Below are 20140 nucleotides of genomic sequence, written 5' to 3'. Positions count from 1 at the left end.
GTCACACTGTCAGAGGGTCAGTACTGAGGGAGTGTCACACTGTCAGAGGGTCAGTACTGAGGGAGTGTCAGATGGTCAGTACTGAGGGAGTGTCACACTGTCAGAGGGTCAGTACTGAGGGAGTGTCACACTGTCAGAGGGTCAGGGCTGAAGAAGTGCCGCACTGTCAGAGGATCAGGACTGAGGAAGTGCCACACTGTCAGAGGGTCAGTACTGAGGGACTGCCGCACTGTCAGAGGGTCAGGACTGAAGAAGTGCCGCACTGTCAGAAGGTCAGTGCTGAGGGAGTGCTGCACAGTCAAAGGGTCAGTGCTGAGGGAGTGCCGCACTGTCACAGGGTCAGTACTGAGGAAGTGCTGCTCTGTCAGAGGTCAGTACTGAGGAGAGCCACACTGTCAGAGGGTCAGTACTGAGGACTGCCACACTGTCAGAGGGTCAGTACTGAGAGAGGACAGCACTGTCAGAGGGTTAGTACTGAGGGACGTCACACTGTGAGAGGGTCAGTAGAGAGGGAGTGCCGCACTGTCAGAGGGTCAGTACTGTGGGAGTGCCGCACTGTGAGAGGGTCAGCACTGAGGGAGTGCCGCACTGTCAGAGGGTCAGTACTGAGAGAGGACAGCACTGTCAGAGGGTTAGTATTGAGGGACGTCACACTGTCAGAGGGTTAGTAGAGAGGGAGTGCCGCATTGTCAGAGGGTCAGTACTGAGGGAGTGCCGCACTGCCAGGGGGTCAGTACTGTGGGAGTGCCGCACTGCCAGGGGGTCAGTACTGTGGGAGTGCCGCACTGTCGGAGGGTCAGAACTGAGGGAGTGCTGCACTGTCAGAGGGTCAGTACTGAGGAAGTGCCGCACTGTCAGAGGGTCAGTACTGAGGAGTGCCGCACTGTCAGAGGGTCAGTGCTGAAGAAGTGCCGCACTGTCGGAGGGTTAGTGCTGAGCGAGTGCCACACTGTCACAGGATCAGTACTGAGGGAGTGCTGCACTGTCAGAGGGTCAGCACTGAGGGAGTGCTGCACTGTCAGAGGGTCAGTACTGGGGGAGTGCCGCACTGTCAGAGGGTCAGCACTGGGGGAGTGCCACACTGTCAGAGGGTCAGTACTGTGGAGTGCAACAATGTCAGAGGGTCAGTACTGAGGAGTGCCGCACTGTTGGAGGGTCAGTACTGAGGGAGTGCTGCACTGTCAGAGGGTCAGTACTGGGGGAGTGCCACACTGTCAGAGGGTCAGTATTGAGGAGTGCCGCACTGAAAGAGGGTCAGCACTGAGGGAGTGCTGCACTGTCAGAGGGTCAGTACTGGGGGAGTGCCACACTGTCAGAGGGTCAGTGCTGAAGAAGTGCCGCACTGTCAGAGGGTCAGTACTGAGGAGTGCCGCACTGTCAGAGAGTCAGTACTGAGGAGTGCCGCACTGTCAGAGGGTCAGTACTGAGGAGTGCCGCACTGTCAGAGGGTCAGTACTGAGGGAGTGCCGCACTGTCAGAGGGTCAGTACTGGGGGAGTGCCTCACTGTCAGAGGGTCAGTATGAGGAGTGCCGCACTGTCAGAGGGTCAGTACTGGGGGAGTGCCTCACTATCAGAGGGTTAGTGCTGAGCGAGTGCCACACTGTCAGAGGGTCAGTACTGAGGAGTGCCGCACTGTCACAGGATCAGTACAGAGGGAGTGCCACACTGTCAGAGGATCAGCACTGAGGGAGTGCTGCACTGTCATAGGGTCAGTATGAGGAGTGCCGCACTGTCAGAGGGTCAGTGCTGAAGAAGTGCCGCATTGACAGAGGGTCAGTACTGAGGGAGTGCCGCACTGTCAGAGGGTCAGCACTGAGGGAGTGCCGCACTATCAGAGGGTCAGCACTGGGGGAGTGCCGCACTGTCAGAGGGTCAGTACTGAGGGAGTGCCGCACTGTCAGAGGGACAGTACTGGGGAGTGCCACAATGTCAGAGGGTCAGTACTGAGGAGTGCCGCACTGTCAGAGGGTCAGTACTGAGGAGTGCCGCACTGTTCAAAGGGTCAGTACTGAGGGAGTGCCGCACTGTCAGAGGGTCAGTACTGAAGAAGTGCTGCACTGTCAAAGGGTCAGTACTGAGGGAGTGCCGCACTGTCAGAGGGTCAGTACTGAAGAAGTGCTGCACTGTCAAAGGGTCAGTACTGAGGGAGTGCCGCACTGTCAGAGGGTCAGTACTGAAGAAGTGCTGCACTGTCAAAGGGTCAGTACTGAGGGAGTGCCGCACTGTCAGAGGGTCAGTACTGTTGCGGGAGTTTCACTGTCCGAGGGTCAGTACTGAGGGACCACTGCACTGTCAGAGGGTCAGTTGTGAGGGAGTGCTGCACTGTCCGATAATCAGTACTGAGGGTGTGCCACACTGTCTGATCGTCAGTACTGAGGGAGTGTCACACTGTCAGATGGTCAGTACTGAGGGAGTGTCACACTGTCAGAGGGTCAGAACTGAAGGAGTGTCACACTGTCAGAGGGTCAGTACTGAGGGAGTGTCACACTGTCAGAGGGTCAGTACTGAGGGAGTGCCGCACTGTCAGAGGATCAGTGCTGAAGAAGTGCCTCATTGTCAGAGGGTCAGTACTGAGGGAGTGCCGCACTGTCAGAGGATCAGTTCTGATTCAGTGCTGCACTGTCAGAGGGTCAGTACTGAAGGAGTGCCACACTGTCAGAGGGTCAGTACTGAGGGAGTGCCGCACTGTCAGAGGGTCAGTGCTGAGGGAGTGCCACACTGTCAGAGGGTCAGTGCTGAGGGTGTGCCGCACTGTCAGAGGGTCAGTACTGAGGGAGTGCCACACTGTCAGAGGGTCAGTACTGAGGAGTGCCACACTGTCAGAGGGTCAGTTCTGATGCAGTACTGCACTGCCAGGGGGTCAGTACTGAGGGAGTGCCGCACTGCCAGAGGGTCAGTACTGAGGGAGTGCCGCACTGTCGGAGGGTCAGTACTGAGGGAGTGCCGCACTGTCGGAGGGTCAGTACTGAGGAGTGCCGCACTGTCAGAGGGTCAGTGCTGAGCGAGTGCTGCACTGTCAGAGGGTCGGTGCTGAAGAAGCGGTGTAAAGTTGAGTTGGCAGTGCTGATGTTTTATAGGCACAGCAGTATTGTGGGCTGGTTCACCTGTCTTTGAAGCAGTCTGGTGGTTGAAATGCTAAACCATGGTCCTTTCTGCCTCTGAGCTGGCTGTTAAAGATTCCATGTCACAATTTGGGAGAGCATTTGACTCCTGTCCTGGCCGATATCTATCCCCCTACTGAAATCACTGAAACAGACTGCGTGCTCACTAGCAGAGTTCAGTTTGTAGGAGTTCGCTGTGCTCCATACATGAAACTAAACCTGCGAAGTGCTTCATTGGCTGTCCAGTGCTTTGGAGTGGCTCAAAAGATGAAGTATAAACACAAGTTTATCTTCAACTGTGCCTTTGCTCAGTAAATTATTTAACATGGGACTGGTCCTCTCACAGGCAGGCTGCGCAGGAATTCTACAGATTTGATGTTTTTGTAAATAAATGTTGCACACAGACTCATGTACACTCTCAGTTATTCTTCTGTGTGCAGCGAGCAGTGACATCCCACACACACAAAAGGGAGTCATTAGATTTTTTTTAGATTAGATTACATTACATCGTGGAAACAGGCCCTTCGGCCCAACAAGTCCACACTGACCCGCCGAAGCGCAACCCACACATGCCCCTACATTTACCCCTTACCTAACACCACGGGTAATTTAGCATGGCCAATTCATCTGGCCTGCACATCTTTGGACTGTGGGAGGAAACCGGAGCACCCGGAGGAAACCCACGCAGACACGGGGAGAACGTGCAAACTCCACACAGTCATTTGGAGATGCTGGTGTTGACTATCACCTGATGAAGGAGCAACGCTCCAAAAGCTAGTGCTTCCAATTAAACCTGTTGGACTATAACCTGGTGTCGTGGGATTTTTAACTTTGTACACAAAAGGGAGGATGACTATCTCCTCGCTTTCTGAGGAAGCACAAGTCAGGGTCAGTGCAGGAAGGATGTTCCCGATGGCTGGGAAGTTCAGAACCTGGAGTCATGGTTCAAGGATAAGGGTCGGCCATTTGGGACTGAGATGAGGAGAAATGTCTTCACCCAGAGAGTGGGGAGTCTGCCACAGAAAGCAGTTCAGGCCAAAACATTGAAGACTTTCAAGAAGGAGTTAGATAAGGTTCTTGCGTGTAATGGGATCAAAGTGTCTCGGGAGAAGGTGGGAACAGTGGACTGAGTTGGATGACCAGCAGTGATCATATTGAATAGCCTAGCATTGTCAAGGGGCTGAATAGCCTAATTTCTGCTCCTATGTCTTATGGTCTTATGGAAGGTTAGGGATTATTTTTATTTTTAAACTTTGACTGCTAGCTCTGGATTCTCCCACAAGAGGAAATGTCTTTTCACCATCCACTTGGTCAAGTTTCCTCAGGATTTTATGTTTCAATTAAGTCAACTCTGGCTCTTCTGGCCCCCAGAGGATACAGTCCCAGCCTGTCTAGCCTTTCCTCATAAGGCAAGCCACTCACTGCAGGGATTAAACAAGTGTACCTTCTCTGTACTGTTAGCAACACATAGAGGTTGAAGAGATAGGGAGGGGTGTGGAATTCATTGCCACAGAAGGCTGTGGAGGCCACGGCATTGACCATATTTAAAACAGAGATCGATATGTTGTTCATTGCCAGGAGGTCAAGGGTTAGGGGGAAAAAGCGGGAAAATGGGATTAGGAAACCTATCAGTTATGATTAAATGGTGGAGCAGACTTGATGGCTGATTGGCCTAGTTTCTGCTTCTATATCTTATGGTCTTATGGAAGGATCAGGGATACGTTGAAGAGTTAGGTACATTAAAGAGTTCATTTTTCTTCCTATCCTAAACATAGATCCGTTTGAATGGTGGTCGTAATCCCTTGGAAGGCCGTGTGGAGATTCTGACAGAAGTCAACGGTACAATGAAGTGGGGCACGGTGTGCGGCGAGCATTGGAGACTGACCGAGGCTATGGTCGTGTGCCGGCAACTGGGGCTAGGCTTTGCCAACCACGCACTTCAGGTAGGCCCCAGAGGCAGGACACCAGCATCACAGCAAATCAAAACATGTAACTATTTAGTAGACCTCTCCACTGAGGGATGAATGCGTCCAAGTTAACACAATTGAAGATAGAACACAGAAAGACTATTCGGCCTATCAATCTGCTGCTTCTGTACATGGCATACACTATTTTAGAGCCTAACTATCCCAACAATTTAATCACCTGAGGTAAATTTCTTCATCAAAATTTACTGAATCCATTCTGCCTCAGTTATCTTTGCCACAGCGTTATCACACAAAACTCTGGAGTGTTCCATCTTCATCGGTTGCTCCAGGGCAGTTTTCTTCCTCTACAGTATATGTCTTTTTTTTTGGTAATTGCCTGTTTTTGTCATGTTTCTTGGTTTTGTAGATTTTTTTTTACAGTGCAGAAAGAGGCTATTGGTCCCATTCAAGACTGTACCAACCCTCTGAAGAGCATCCCCCCCAGATCCACCCTTCTACCATAGTAAACCCAGTCTAGCCTGCACATCCCTGGATGCTGCAGGACAACTTAGCCTAGCCAATCCACCTGAGCTGCGCCTCTTTGGACTGCAGGAGTTTGTGGATGGGCAAACTCCACACAGACAGTCGCCCGAGGCTGGAATCGAACCCAGGTCCCAGGCGTTGTGAGGCAGCAGCACCAACCACTGAGCCACCGTGATCATTCTCCGCTTTCTGTGGTAGAGAATTCCCAAACATTTCTCCTCACCTCAGTTTGAAGTAGCCAGCCCCTTACTCAGAAAGTGTGGAAATGTGCTTTAGATTCTTCAGCTATTTCCTCACTGTCACCTCTGCCATGTCCCTCCATTTTCACCAAGTCATGTCCAACTTTAGCATAAATTGTGGGAAGGCAACAGCTTAGTGGTGTTATCGCTAGACTATTAAATTAGAGACCTAGGTAATGTTTTGGAGACCAGGGTTCAAATCCTGCCAGGGCAGGTGGTAGAATTTGAATTCAATAAAAATCTGGAATTATGAGTCTCAGGATGACCACGTAACCATTGCTGATCGTTGTAAAAACCTGTCTGGTTCACTCATGTCGTTTAGGGAAGGAAATCTGCCATCCTTACCTGGTTTGGCTTACATGTGACTCCAGACCCACAGCAGTATGGTCAACGCTTAGGGGTGGGCAATAAATGCTGGCCCAGGCAGTGATTCCCTCATCCCATGAATGAATTTAAAGAAAAAGAATTTCTCAGTCTCTTCATGCGGTCTGGATTAGCTTCCAGCTCCTGAGGGAGGTAAAGAAAACAGAGTATCTGGTCAAACTCCACTTCCAGTGGAAGCTGCTGAATTCTTGGTTGGGACAGTCTGATGTTTGGAAGGGGCTATTTGGGAATGTCCATTACGTAAAGCAGATTGAAAAGGTAGAAATGCTGTGTTTCCTCCAACCCCTCCAAGTAATGGGAGTCAGAAAGACTAGTGTCTCCGAAACTCATTTCAGAGACTCATGATGCGTTAGTTATTAAGTTTTGGGGTTAATGTTGATAAAATGCCAACAGGCGCAGGAGCAGAAGTAGGCCATTCAGCCCATTAAGTCCCCAATCTACTCCACTATTTAGTGAGAACATGGCTGATCTGATAATCCTCAACTACACTTTTGCTTTCTTTACCCTTTAACCCTGATTGAAAATCTATCTCAGCCTTGAATAGACTGAGCGACCCAGCTTTGACAACTCTCTCCACAGAATCACTTCACTTTGAGAGAATAAATTCCTCCTCATCTCTGTCATAAATGCCTGAGTCTTTCTTTTGAGATGATACCCTGTGGTCCAGGATTCTCCCACAAGTGGAAACAACGTCAATGTACCTACTCTGTCAATTCCTAGTTCATGACTGGTGAAGGAAGTTAAAAATGACACAACACTAGGTTATGGTCCAACAGGTTTATTTGAAAGTACAAGCTTTCAGAGCGCTGTTGGACTATAACCTGGTGTTGTGTGATTTTTATCTTTGTCCACCTCAGTCCAACCCCGGCTCCTGCACACATTGATTGGTGAAGTTGGTTCTCATTCCTGCATTGTTTCGAACTGATCCTGGCCTGCTTTCATGTTGGTTAAGTTTCTAACTCTAAGTGTCTTTGAAGAGAAAGCTTCTATGTGTCTAATTTTTGGATGATGCTGTTTATAAACACCAGTCCGAAATCCCTCTACGGTCAACGGAAAGCAATGGGTTGCAAGCTGGGGCAGAGGGATACTGATCCAAGATGCCGTCTTGCACTACGATCAGTGGTCAAAATGATCACAGTTGTGTAGAGAGAACTCTGTTGTTGAAGTGTGGTCAGGGGAAATGGAGCAGGAACACAATGATTCTGCCCATTCAACTATGCAGTAAGATTGAAAATAAGTTCCAACTATTGGGCTGGCTAACCCTTGTTGGTTAGAAAGGTTAACTCAAAATACCTGTGGTGTAAGACTGACTCTCTAATTCAGCAGGAGACGAGTGGGCCCACTCACAGAGTAGGGAAACTGGGGATGGACATAACATAGAAAGTGACCATTCGGCCTCGTGACCATTCACTAGCTCCACTTACCTCATCCTTTAGGTTCCATCATCCTGAGTCGCCGCATGGGAAATGTAAAATAAATTGCCTGCCTGGCGCGTTCTCCCCATGTGTCTGTGTGGGTTTCCTCCAGGTGCTCTGGTTTCCTCCCACAATCCAAAAATGTGCAGGTTAGGTGAATTGACCATGCTAAATTGCCCATAGTGTTAGGTGCATTAGTCAGAGGGAAATGTAGGGGAATGGGTCTTTGGAAGGTCAGTGTGGACTTGTTGGGCCAAATGGCCTGTTTCCATGCTGTAGGTAATCTAATCTGTAAGTAATCTAATCTAATAGGGAGTGGTTTGATGAGGTGAAAGCGATGTGTCAATAGACGTGCAGCTGGGGAAGCACAGCAGGTCAGACAGAAGGGTTTTGGCCTAAAACACTGACTTTCCTGCTTCTCGGATGCTGCCTGGCCTGCTGTGTTCTTCCCAGCTCCACATCCATTGACTCTGACTCCCACCATCTGCAGTCCTTACTGTCTCCAAGTCACTGAAAGTGATGGGTGTTGGACATTGAGAGAATGACCCTGCCATTATGTTTTATTCCAAGACACTGCCAATTCTAATCTCAGTCAGTGCAATTAAACAATGTCTAATCTTTGGAACTCCTGAGGTGTCCTTGGTTGGCGGATTTTCGACCAAAGGGTCAATGCAGAAACTGAAAAGCCGGGCTCCTGTTGCTTTACACTAACTCTCCACCTGGTGCAGATACTGAGGGAGCTCCTGGAACAAAGTGGGGTGACTGAACTCTCTGCCTTCCTTCTCAAAGGAAACCTGGTACTGGCAGGCTGACCATACCACAGACAACGTGGTCCTCAGCGGGACCTCCTGCTCAGGGACAGAGCTCTCCATCTTGCAGTGTTCCCATCACCGTGACCACGTCGACTGCCCACGAGGTGGGGCTCGTTTTGCGGCTGGAGTCATCTGTGCGGAGTGTGAGTGTCAGACCTGTCCTCGCTCTGCTATTGAGGCACAAAGTGGTGAAGTAAGTGGGATGGGAGGTGTGAAGGAACTGACTTGGAGACCTTTCAGGACAAACACAGGAATGTTAAATTTCAAAGTCGAGTGGTCAGCCAATCAGCGCCTTTTTCTCCTGCACCATAAGTATGATTTTTCTTTATTCATTCACGGGACATGGGTGTCATTGGCTAGACCAGTGTTTATTACCTATCTCTAATTGCCCAGGGAGCAGTTAAGAATCAATCACATTGCTATGGGTCTGGAGTCACATGTAGGCCAGACCAGGTAAGGATAACACTTTCCTTCCCTAAATGACATTAGTGAAACAAATGGGTGGCTTTTCCAATAATAGATTCATGGTCATCATTAGACTCTTAATTTTAGACATTTCTTGAACTCAAATTCCACCATGGCAGGATTTGAACCCAGATCCTCAGAACCCTGGCTCTCTAGGTTAAGAGTCCAGTGATAATGCCGCGAGGCCATTGTCTCCCAGTTGTGATTGTCTATAATTTGCCATCCATGCCCTGATGCATTCAAAATTAAAAACTGCAGCAAGACCACTCTTCAGCATAAAACAAAATCTACCAAAGTACAACTTTGACATTTTCAACTCAACCAGACCCAACTTCAACAACTTTTTGATAGACAGAGAGTTCCATTCCTCTCCGTGTGGAAGAGGTCACGTTGGGTGGGTAGTGGGTCAGGACAGTAGTAGACTGCTTGCGGATTATGGAATAAGTACAACGGAGGAATACCATTGGTCCATCTCAGTGCAGCAAACCAGGAAAACTCCCACATTTTATCCAGTGTCGTCTGGGATTCCATTTGATACTTAATGGGGGAGACTGTGGTCTTAGGCACCAGCTACAGATGTTTTAGGGTAGGCTTGTCTCAGGGCGTGATTCTCAGGTAGTTGATTAGCCAGGGACAGACCTCCCCATGGGATCAATGACCCCAGGGGCTGAGCAAGTGCTGTCAGCAAATCAGAAACTGGTGGCACGATTAAGTGATAGCGCCAGTAGGAAGATAGTGGTAGCTGCCAGTATGACAGGCATTCGTCATTGGATCTCAGACCAGAGGTGAGTGATGCAGAGGTGGGGCAGGTGACAGAGGGGGTGTGCCCCCCTCCCTCACTGCACGCTCCTCAATCAGGAACTGAGTTGTCTTTGACGGAGGGATTGACTCCCCCATGGTGGCAAACAAGCAGCCCTGCAAGGGTTTGCACGTTGGCCATCCCGTGTGATGGACAATATTCTCGCCTTGATCTTAGCACCAAACGCTGAAGAGGGAGGTCCTTAAGTGGGTCTCCCTACGATGGGCGAATGTAGCTACCCCTCCTCATCCACCACCAATGACAGAGTGCGGAATTTATGGATAGCCTGTGGAAATATCCTGCCAAAGCTTCCCAAACCATTTTTGCACTGTTTCTCCATTTTGAGGCATCACTATTGTCACCACAGCTGGTGGGAGCCGAGGGTGAGACGAAGGAGGGGAGGTATATGAAAATGAGAGGAGTCCTGTCTAAGTGGAGACCCTGTCCAATAGCTTGGAATGTGGTTGTTTTATCTCAGTCGGAGTCCTCCAGTATTGGCCAGTATTGCTGTCTCAGAACTCACTCCCTGAGAGTTCAGCTCATGACCCAGCTTGGGGTCCTGACCCCAGCATTTTGGGAAACCCTGGTAATCTTCTTGGGATTCCCAAATGAAGGATTATCCCTTGGGGAAGCCTTGGAACAAAGCCATTGTGAGACAGAAGGAAAAGGGGGAGATCTGGGTATGAGTGTAAGGCAGACTGGATGCTATAAGAGAGACATTAACCTTGAAATCTCTTGTTCTTGCTGCTGTTAGCTCTTCCTGACCTGGTCCTGGATGCGCAGCTTGCCCAGGAGTCTGCTTACCTGGAAGACCGGCCCCTCCACATGCTGTACTGTGCCCATGAGGAAGGTTGCCTCTCAAAGTCAGCGGACTCTATGACATGGCCGCACGGTCATCGCCGGCTCCTTCGCTTCTCATCACGGATACACAACATTGGCCGCTCCGACTTCAGGCCACGGGCTGGCCGACACGCCTGGATCTGGCATAGCTGTCACGGGTAGGGTCAAGGCTCAGGGCTACTTGCACCAGCTGGGTTTGTGAACGAGAAAATATACCACTCAGCAAACACTGAGGGACGGAGCAATTTGTTACTCGGTTTGTAAACTCAACACACTCTCACAAAATCCCTTTGATAAGATTCCAGTCTGTAATTCACTCCCTGGTCTCTGTTATTCTATATATAAACCACCCTGAACCCCTTGTTTAGATTTAAGTCTATAACTCACTCCCAGATCTCTATTCTTCAATATATAAACCACCCTGAACCCCTCGCTCAAATTCCAGACTGTAACTCACTCCCAGGTATCTGTTATTCTATATATAAACCACCCCAAATCCCTCGCTCAAATTCCAGTCTGTAACTCACTCATATGTATTTGTTATTCGATATCTAAACCACCCTGAACCCCTCGATTAGATTCCAGACTGTAACTCACTCCCTGGTTTCTGTTATTCTATATACCCTGAACCCCTCGATTAGATTCTAGTCTGTAACTCACTCCCTGGTTTCTGTTATTCTATATACCCTGAACCACTCGATTAGATTCTAGTCTGTAACTCACCCCCTGGTCTCTGTTATTCTATATATAAACCACCCTGAACCCCTCGTTTAGATTTCAGTCTGTAACTCACTCTCAGGTCTCTGTTCTTTGATATATAAAATCCCCTGAACCCCTCAATTAGATTCCAATCTGTAACTCACTAACTGGTCTATGTTATTCGATACATAAACCACCCTGAGCTCCTTATTTAGATTCCAGTCTGTAACTCAGTCCCAGGTCTCTGCTATTTGCTAACTCTGTCCTGGCTGTAATCAGTAGTTGGAGGTGTGCAGTCTGACCTTGGAGGGGGAGGCTGGGGTCAACACAGATGACAGGTACCCCCCTCTCCAGTGTCTTTCATTGGAAGGTGTGAGTGGAACTGTGCAGTGAAAATGAACAATTCATCAATCCACCAAAGGAAGTTCTTAGAAAACATACATTACAGTGTCTTTCTGGAAAACTGCCGAACAGATGTTCTGTGAATCTGAACAATACTGCTGTCTGGGGGCCCAAATGTAGACTTAAGTGATTTACTTAGCTGTCTGGCCTGTTGTCAGTGAATATCCTCTGCCAAATAAATTCCAGTTTTCAGCATCACGTTGCTTGTTAGAAGTTTTGGGTTGAGAGCTGCTTTGAAAATCAGCAGCTGAGCGAGACATTAGCGGTGGGGTTACATCACATTTAGCAAAAGCAAAAGAGGTTTGAGCTGTGTAATATCTTGTTCCTGAGAATGAAGAAATACCCAAATTAGATCCATGGTCTCTTGTGGCCAAGCAATGGAAGAAAGAGACTAAACACCATCAGAAATAGGAACAGGAGTAGGCCATTCGGCCCCTCGAGTCTGCTCCGCCATTCACTCGGATCATGGCTTCAAAATGGCCTCCATGCTCGATAGCTAAAGGGATACAACTGCTGTTTAGGCCGTGCCTTTGTAACGTCCTTAAGATGAACCAAACTACATGGTAGCTGATGGGTTACGGTGTGGTCATTGCTGTTACAAAGACAAACATGATGGGACGTCATGTTGTGGCTGTACTGGACATTGGTGAGGCTACGTTTGGAATAATGTATACAATTCTGGTCACCCTTCTATAGGAAGGATATTGTTAAAGAGGGTGCAGAAAGGATTTACAAGGATATTGCCAGGGTTGGAGGATTTGAGGAGTAGGGAGAGGTTGAATAGGCTGGGGCTGTTTTCCCTGGAGCATCAGAGTCTGAGGGGTAACCTTACAGAGGTGGATAAAATCATAGGGGGATGGGTAGGGTAAATAGTCAAGGTCTTTTTTCCCAGGGTGGGGGAGTCCAAAACCAGAGGGCATGGGTTTAAGGTGAGGGGAAACATTTTAAAGTGACCTGTGGAGCAATGTTTTCACGGAGAGGGTGATGCATGTAAGGGACAATCTACAATTACAACATTTAAAATACATTTGAATGGGTATGTGAATAGGAAGGTTTTGGAAGGATATGGGTCATGTGCTGGCAAATGGGATTAGATCAGATTGGGGTGTCTGGTCAGTGCAGATGAATTGAACTGAATGCTCTCCTTCTAGGCTTTGTGATTCTATGATGACCAACTTCTGCATAGCATGAGACAATTAACCACAGTGTGATGATTGACTTGTTAATTTGTTTTGGCATTTTGTGCTGAGAGATAAACATTGATCAGGACATTGAGAAACCCCTCTTGATCTTCTTCCAAGTGAGCCAGAGAATAGGTTTCTCCTTCACCTGAGAAGTCAGTCGGGTATACGAATGAAGAACGTGATGACACTAATGACTATGAAAGGTCCACCATTGGCTGGTTCCCATCCTAAAGGGAGTCAGAGCGTGAACCGTAATCTTGGAAAGTTCTCTCTGTTCAAAAATCATTTCTGTGATTTTAAAAAAAATGTGAGAGAGGGAAGAAACAGAATTGCAGTTGACTTAACCAAACTTCCCTTCGAGGTTTGTGTAAAGATTTGTAGCTCGGGTGCCGGTTGCTGTGGTTGTGGGTATGTTTGCTGAGCTGGGATGTTGATTTGCCGATGTTTCGGCCCTCGTCTAGGTGACATCTTCGGTGCTTTGGAGCCTCCTGTGAAACGCTGCCGTCCTGTGTTTTCTGGGATTTATTTGGTTCTGTTCCTGCTGTTTCGGTTTCTGGTTTTGGTTGTTTGCTGCAGTGGTCGGTCTATTGGGTCTAGGTCTGTGTGCTAGCTGATGGAGTCCGTGGATGAGTGCCATGCTTCTCTGAATTCTCTGGCTGTCTTCTGTTTAGCTTGTCCTGTGATTGTTGTGTTGTCCCAGTTGAATTTGTGGGCCCTGTCATCTGTGTGTGTGGCTACTAGGGACAGCTGGTCTTGTAGTTTAGGGCTAGTTCATGAATGCGGATGCATTAAACACTATATAAGACAAACAGGCAGACAACCAGCAATCCGCATCCACGAACACCAACTCGCCACTAAATGCCATGACTAGCTGTCCCTAGTAGCCACGCACACAGATGACAGGGACCACAAAATCCTGATTGGCCTCGCTTAACAGAATTGGAAAATGTTTTGAAAATAGAGATGGATGGATTATTGATGACCAAGGGAGATTGTGAGATTATTGGGGAATAGGCAGGAATGTAGAGTTGAGGTTGAAATCAGATAAGCCGTGATCGCATTGAATGGCTAGAGCAGGCTGGAAGGGCTGAGTGGCCTACCTTTGTTCAAATATATCTGTTTAGACACTTTACTCTGTAATCACACTATGCCGACCCAATCAAATGAGCCAACGCTGTACGATGAATATCAGGACGTTGGGAGAACAACTCAAAGCCCTTTCCTAATGCAGTCAGCATGTGACTGGTTGAGGCTGGGAATCAGTTTGTGGGGCCCAGAATTCCAGATGTTGTCTCACTCTGTGGTTTTGTAGCATCCCTGCGATCCACCTGAACATCTGCCTGGAAATCAGCTACCGGCCTGTGAGAAAATCAGTTCAGCAACAAGCAGTGGCCTCTTGGAAGCAGCAGCTCTTCCGGAATTTTCTGACCTTGTGCCCTGCAGAATTCCTAACTGATCCCGTGCCTGCCTTCTAACTCCTTCACCTGATTGAACACATCCCAACCCCCCAACCCAGCCAATGATTCCCCAAGCAAGAGTCTTTGTGAAATGAGGATTTTTAAAAAAAAAAAGACTTTGGGGTTTCTGTCTTATTGACAGTGTACAGACATCACGTTTCTTGCATTCTCTCTCATTAACTAATCTCCCCCATGGCAGTTGCGGTGAGAGGTTGGAGTTGGTAAAAATCAGCCAAAGCTCTGGGTTTTTGATTGATTTGATTTGGTCTGAAGATATTCAACAGGAATGTTCTTATGGATCTGAGCAAGGTTACAACCCATTAGGGTCTCTGTAAGAACAGTTCTGCTGCTCTCACACCCCTGCCCCTTCCCCCATAGCCCTGCAAACATGTCCACTTTAAAAAGTTATCCAATACCCTTGCGAAAGCTGTTATTAACTCTTTGTGCCACACTCTCACGCTGCCCATTCCACTCACAGTGTGGAATGGTACTTCCTTGCACCATTTTTTATGTTTTAGCCAATCATTGTGTATCTGTGTCCTCTGGTTCTTAACCCTTGCACCAATGGCAATGTGTTCTCCTTCTCTACTCTGTCCTGAACCCTCGTGATGTCAAAAACCTCTCTCCCCTTAACCTCCATCTTTCCTAATCAGTCCATGTTGCTGAAATCCCTCATCCCTGGACCCACTCTCCTGAATCTTGGAATTTGCTCAAGGTGAAGCAGGCCATTCAGCCAATCTGTCTCCACCTATCCAGTCTGATCTTAAACATTGATGATGTGGAGGTGCCGATGTTGGACTGGGTTGGACAAAGTCAAAAATCACAAGACACCACATTATAGCCCAATGAGTTTATTTGAAATCACAAGCTTTCAGAGCGCTGTTCCTTCATCAGGTGCTAGTGAGAGAGGAAAATCTTTTCCTTATAAATTCTAAGGTCTTCCCCTCTCACTAGCATCTCATGAAGGGGCAACACTCCGAAAGCTAGTGCTTGCAAATAAACCCGTTGGACTGTAACCTGATTTTTGACCTTAATCATTGATGTAGAGTCTTGTTTTGGAAATCTCTTCTGAGGGTTCCCTTGCTCTCTCTCTCTCTCTTTTCTTACACTCTCGCACTTTGTATATGTGTCCTTTTGTATCGGAGTCCTCAGTTACTGACACAGCTGCTTTACCATCCTGCCTCATCCTTTCATTTTTATTATGTTGCAGTCTATACTGTTCTGATAACTAAGGATGGGCAGTAAGTGCAGCTCCAACAACAATAGCCAACTCTCCGTAACGCCCTCGGAAGGCTATCGGAGTGAGCTGCATGGAGAGGCAAAACATTATTTCCAAATATCACATCTAATTCTTTTGCCCATCATCTTAGACCTGAGTCTTTATTTCACCACCTTCCTCCCTACTCGCCTGGCAACCCCTTGATTGTTTTTGACTGTGTTCTTAAAACGTGGGCTCTCATGGTTTTAATACACACTCAGGTCAGACGTCTTAGTAACCATTGAACCACGTAACACTGTACGTGATGGTAAGACTATGGGGGCAACAGGTTCTGGACTGTGCAGGGTCCAGTTTCTGAGTAGAACACCACCCCATGACTGTTCAGATCGCAGTGACTCACACAGTGTACCTCTGATGCAATCTACTTAGCCATTAAACCCTAACTCTGCAATAGGGATTCAGGGTGGGGAGAGCCAACTGTGGGAAAGTTGGAACGTTTTAGAGTGATGAATGGTACTGTTCAGCAACCATGACTCAATTATTTACACAGAGAGTTCAGGGTGAGTTGAAGGAGGCTGAGAATGTGGCAGGATGTCTCTACAGAGAGAGATTGTCAGGATTTATTGATGTGGAGTGGGTTACTGGCTTTGAGTTGGGGGGGGGGGGTGGGGAAAGGGGGTGGAGGGGACACAGATCCCAGCAGGACAGGGAGAGAGTGGCCATGTGAACTGGATGGGGACTGTGGTTGCGATCTGAAGTGGGAAGCCCCAAGTTTTCAGGATGATCGAGGTGTGCAGGAGACAATGGGTTCTCCTGCACCTCCCCTCAGGAGTGGGTTAACATTGAGGTCACTGTTTTCACAGAATGCAGGTCCAGATGCTTCCTGTCTTGCCCAAAAAATAAAATTAATCGCTATAAACTGATCTATCATTCATAAACATGATGAGGGATGATCTATGTTTCTCACAAAGGAATTAGAGAAATGCCCTTAAGTAAACTAGCTCACATGTTTCCAGGGAAAAAGCACCAAATTTTTTTATCTACACGTAAACATGGACCTTTGCTGGAGTTTGTGGTCACATTAGAACTTCTCTCCCAGTGCATTATTTGTGAACATTTCCCCATTCATTAGATCATTTTGAAACTCTTTTCCTTTTCAGTTGTCTGTGTGTCCTCCTTCAGATGATGTTGGAGTTAAAGATTTGTGATAATATTTTCTCCTCAAATTCTTCTGCTGGACATCAAAACACCATTCACAACCAAGCAGCCCACTTGACTGGCACCCCCACTCACCACCGTCAACACTGTCTCCCTTCACCAGCGACACTGAGTGGCAGCAGTGTGTTACCATCTACAAGATACACCGCAGCAACTCACCAAGGCTCCTCTGACAGTACCTTCCAAACACATGACCTCTACTGTCTAGAAGGACAGGGGCAGCAGATACAGGGGAACACCAGCCCCTCCAAGTTCTCCTCCAAGCCACTCGCTATCATGATTTGAGAATATGTCACCCACTGTTGCTGGGTCAAAATCCCGGCATTCCCTCCCTATAGCCTTGATCCCTACACCACGCGGATCGCAGCAGTTGTAGAATCATAGAGTTATACAGCACATAAACAGACCCTTTATTCCAACTCGTCCATGCCAACCAGACTAATCCTAATCTAATTTAGTCCCATTTGCCAGCATTTGGGCAATATTCCTGTAAGCCCTTCCTACTCAAATACCCATTCAGATGCCTTTTGTATGGTAACAGCCTCCACCACTTCCTCTGACAGCTCTTTCCATGCACACAACACCCTTTGCCTGAAAAGGTTACCCCTTAGGTCCCTTTTAATTCTTTCCCCTGTCACCCTAAACCCTGTAGTTTTGGACTCCCCTCCCTGGATCTGGAAAGCAGCTCATCACCAGCTTCTCTGGGGTGTTTAAAAATGAAACACCAGTGACACCAACATCCTCCATTGTCACAAAGGCAGTTGGAAATCCTCTCCTCTGCCTACCTTCCCCATCTCCCACATTCTGACCCAGTGCCCTTTGTAGAAATGTCCCTTTGCCAATTGGGTTTCTCGTTAACTCCGGATCACGGAGTGCTCTGTCAGTGTTGTGCCCAGTGATGTTGGTCATCTGCGTAAATAAATATCATCTGGCATTTGGTACTTTGAAATTATTTTTTGACATTAACTAATTTTAGATTGTTGATAATCCCAGCAATTTACTCGTCAAAGTATCCAGCATCAGGGAGATTCTGACACTGGGCCAGTGCCTTACACGCCCCATGTCCAGTCTATGCAATTGGAAAAACAAGCACTTGTTTGTGCTTGAAAGGGAAGTTGATTCCTCTGAATTGTAACATATCTTTAAATGTTATATATAAAGACAGCTAACTATCCCCATGTTAACCACAGCCTGGCATTCCTTCCTCTTGTCTGTTTGCACTTTAAAAGAGATGTATCGAGTGTCTATTGATTGCAAGGGTTTCTTTATGAAAGAAAATACAAGGGAGGGGTAAAATCTTACGTCTGTGTACATAGAACAGTCAGGCACAGTACAGGCCCTTCCGCCCTCGATGTTGTGCCAATCATTTATCCTACTCTAAGATCAAACTAACCTACATACGCTTCATTTTACTATCATCCATGTGCCTATCCAAGAGATGCTTAAATGTCTCTAATGTAGCCTCTTAGACACAGTCCTGACATTAAGGTGGTTTATCTGTTGTTGAATTAGGGGCAGAGAAACGTTATACTGTGTCTGGGGGAATTCACAGTATTTTGTTGAACATTTTAAGCAGCAGTAATACAGTATCCAGTGCCTGGTCAAGTGATGACACTCAAGATTAGAGTGATGCTGCAAAAGCCCAGCAGGTCAGGTAGCATCCGAGGAGCAGGACAATCGACTTTGCGGGCAAAAGCCTTTCATCAGAAAGTGATGGCATTATCAGGCAAGTGCTCCCCAAATCATTGGTTATGAAGTTGTGAAATGCCCAAAGAGCCTAGGATGCTATCCCCTTCAGAGCTCACCTGGTGTGCTGAGCAATGGTCTCTTTGTGCGCTGGCATCTGTATAACCTCAGGAGGCTCTCCACAATCCAGAATATCAAGCTGTCTTTGGAACAATACTGAAAGATTGGATTATTGTAACTCACCTCGTTGCTGATTTTCTTTCTTCAACAACGCTCTGTTTGAAGATTTCACTCCTGTTGCCCACCTCTGTTGGCCAGTTATTGTCCCTGAAGACCCTCTGGTGTTCCCAAAAACAGAGCAACAATGCTTTAAGTGCAGGGATCAGTTTAGTAGCTGCTGATGCCTGTTGTTATTAACTGCTGTTATGCTTCCTGGCCCACGTACTAAGGGACACTGAAGTGTTCATCAACTGTTTGGGTAACATGGAGTGAAGTTTTGGCTGTACTGGTGTGTTATCATAGTAACCCTACAGTATGGAAACAGGTCATTAGGCCCAACAAGTCCACACCGACCCTCCGAAGAGGAACCCACCCAGACCCATTCCCCTACATTTACCCCTTACTAATGCACCTAACCTACACATCCCTGAACACTATGAGCAATTTAACACGGTCAATTCACCTAACTTGCACATCTTTGGGCTGTGGGAGGAAACCAGAGAACCCAGAGGAAACCCAAACAGACACTGGGAGAATGTGCAAACTCCACAACAGCCTGAGGCTGGAATCGAACCCAGGTTCCTGGCACTGTGAGGCAGCAGTACTAACCACTGAGCCACTAGCTCAGAGATGTAGAGATAAAGGAGCTTGGCTAAAGTGGGGTGGGTCTTATATCTTACTGAGGTCTGCATTTGGAGCCATGTTGTGGGAGGCAATTGCTCACTCTTTCACAAACCCGACGCCTGTTTCCTTTTGCAGACACTACCACAGCATGGAGGTCTTCACTCACTATGACCTCTTGACCCTGAATGGCAGCAAGGTCGCAGAAGGACATAAAGCAAGCTTCTGTCTCGAAGACTCAGACTGTGAAAGAGGTATGTCTGGAGCTGGAGGAGGGATGGTAGGTGAGGGAGAGTTGATGGTGGAGTCGACTGCTGTGAGGTCTGAATCAAGAACAGAGAGTGCTGGAGAAACTCAGCAGGTCTGTTAGCATCTATAGAGAGAGAAACAGGGTTAATGTTCCGAGTCTGGTGACTCTTTGTCAGAGGGTGTAAGATCTCGCTGTGGGAAGGCTCAGTCAGAGCTGTGTCTGATTTCATTGGAAATAAGATTAGAAAGAGACACGATCGGTCCCTTCACCTCGATGAGAGATGTGGATGTGGTCTCATGGATTGTGAGCTCTCGACATAGCAAGTGGTTAGTGTGACTGGAAATTCAAAACTCCCTTTCCACTCAAGGATTGAGCACATTTGGTGCATCAACTAACATTCACAAAGGAGCTGGGGACATTGCTAATATAGAGCAAGTTACAAAACTAGTTCTGAAATGGGATGCTTGGGACAGCACGGTGGCACAGTGGTTAGCACTGCTGCCTCACAGTGCCAGAGATCCAGGTTCAATTCCTGCCTCAGGTGACTGACTGTGTGGAGTTTGCACATTCTCCCCGTGTCTGCGTGGGTTTCCTCCGGGTACCTCCCACAGTCCAAAGATGTGCAGGTCAGGTGAATTGGCCATGCTAAATTGCCCGTAGTGTTAGGTGAAGGGGTAAA

General features: G+C 47.8%; 1 protein-coding gene across 3 annotated transcripts in view; it reads left to right on the top strand.

Moving 5' to 3' along the window:
• Positions 1-20140, top strand: part of loxl4 (lysyl oxidase-like 4) — a 140582-nt gene that overhangs the window by 106115 nt on the left and 14327 nt on the right. For all 3 annotated transcript variants that reach the window (XM_043713008.1, XM_043713009.1, XM_043713010.1), the window contains 4 exons: positions 4878-5045; positions 8380-8545; positions 10421-10664; positions 19350-19465. In XM_043713008.1, the coding sequence (XP_043568943.1) occupies positions 4878-5045; positions 8380-8545; positions 10421-10664; positions 19350-19465 (694 nt within the window). The remainder of the gene's footprint in view (positions 1-4877; positions 5046-8379; positions 8546-10420; positions 10665-19349; positions 19466-20140) is intronic.

Source organism: Chiloscyllium plagiosum, chromosome 22 (genome assembly GCF_004010195.1).
Source record: "Chiloscyllium plagiosum isolate BGI_BamShark_2017 chromosome 22, ASM401019v2, whole genome shotgun sequence".
In the NCBI taxonomy this organism is placed as follows: Eukaryota; Metazoa; Chordata; class Chondrichthyes; order Orectolobiformes; family Hemiscylliidae; genus Chiloscyllium; species Chiloscyllium plagiosum.
This window is presented reverse-complemented; position numbering and strand designations above follow the sequence as displayed.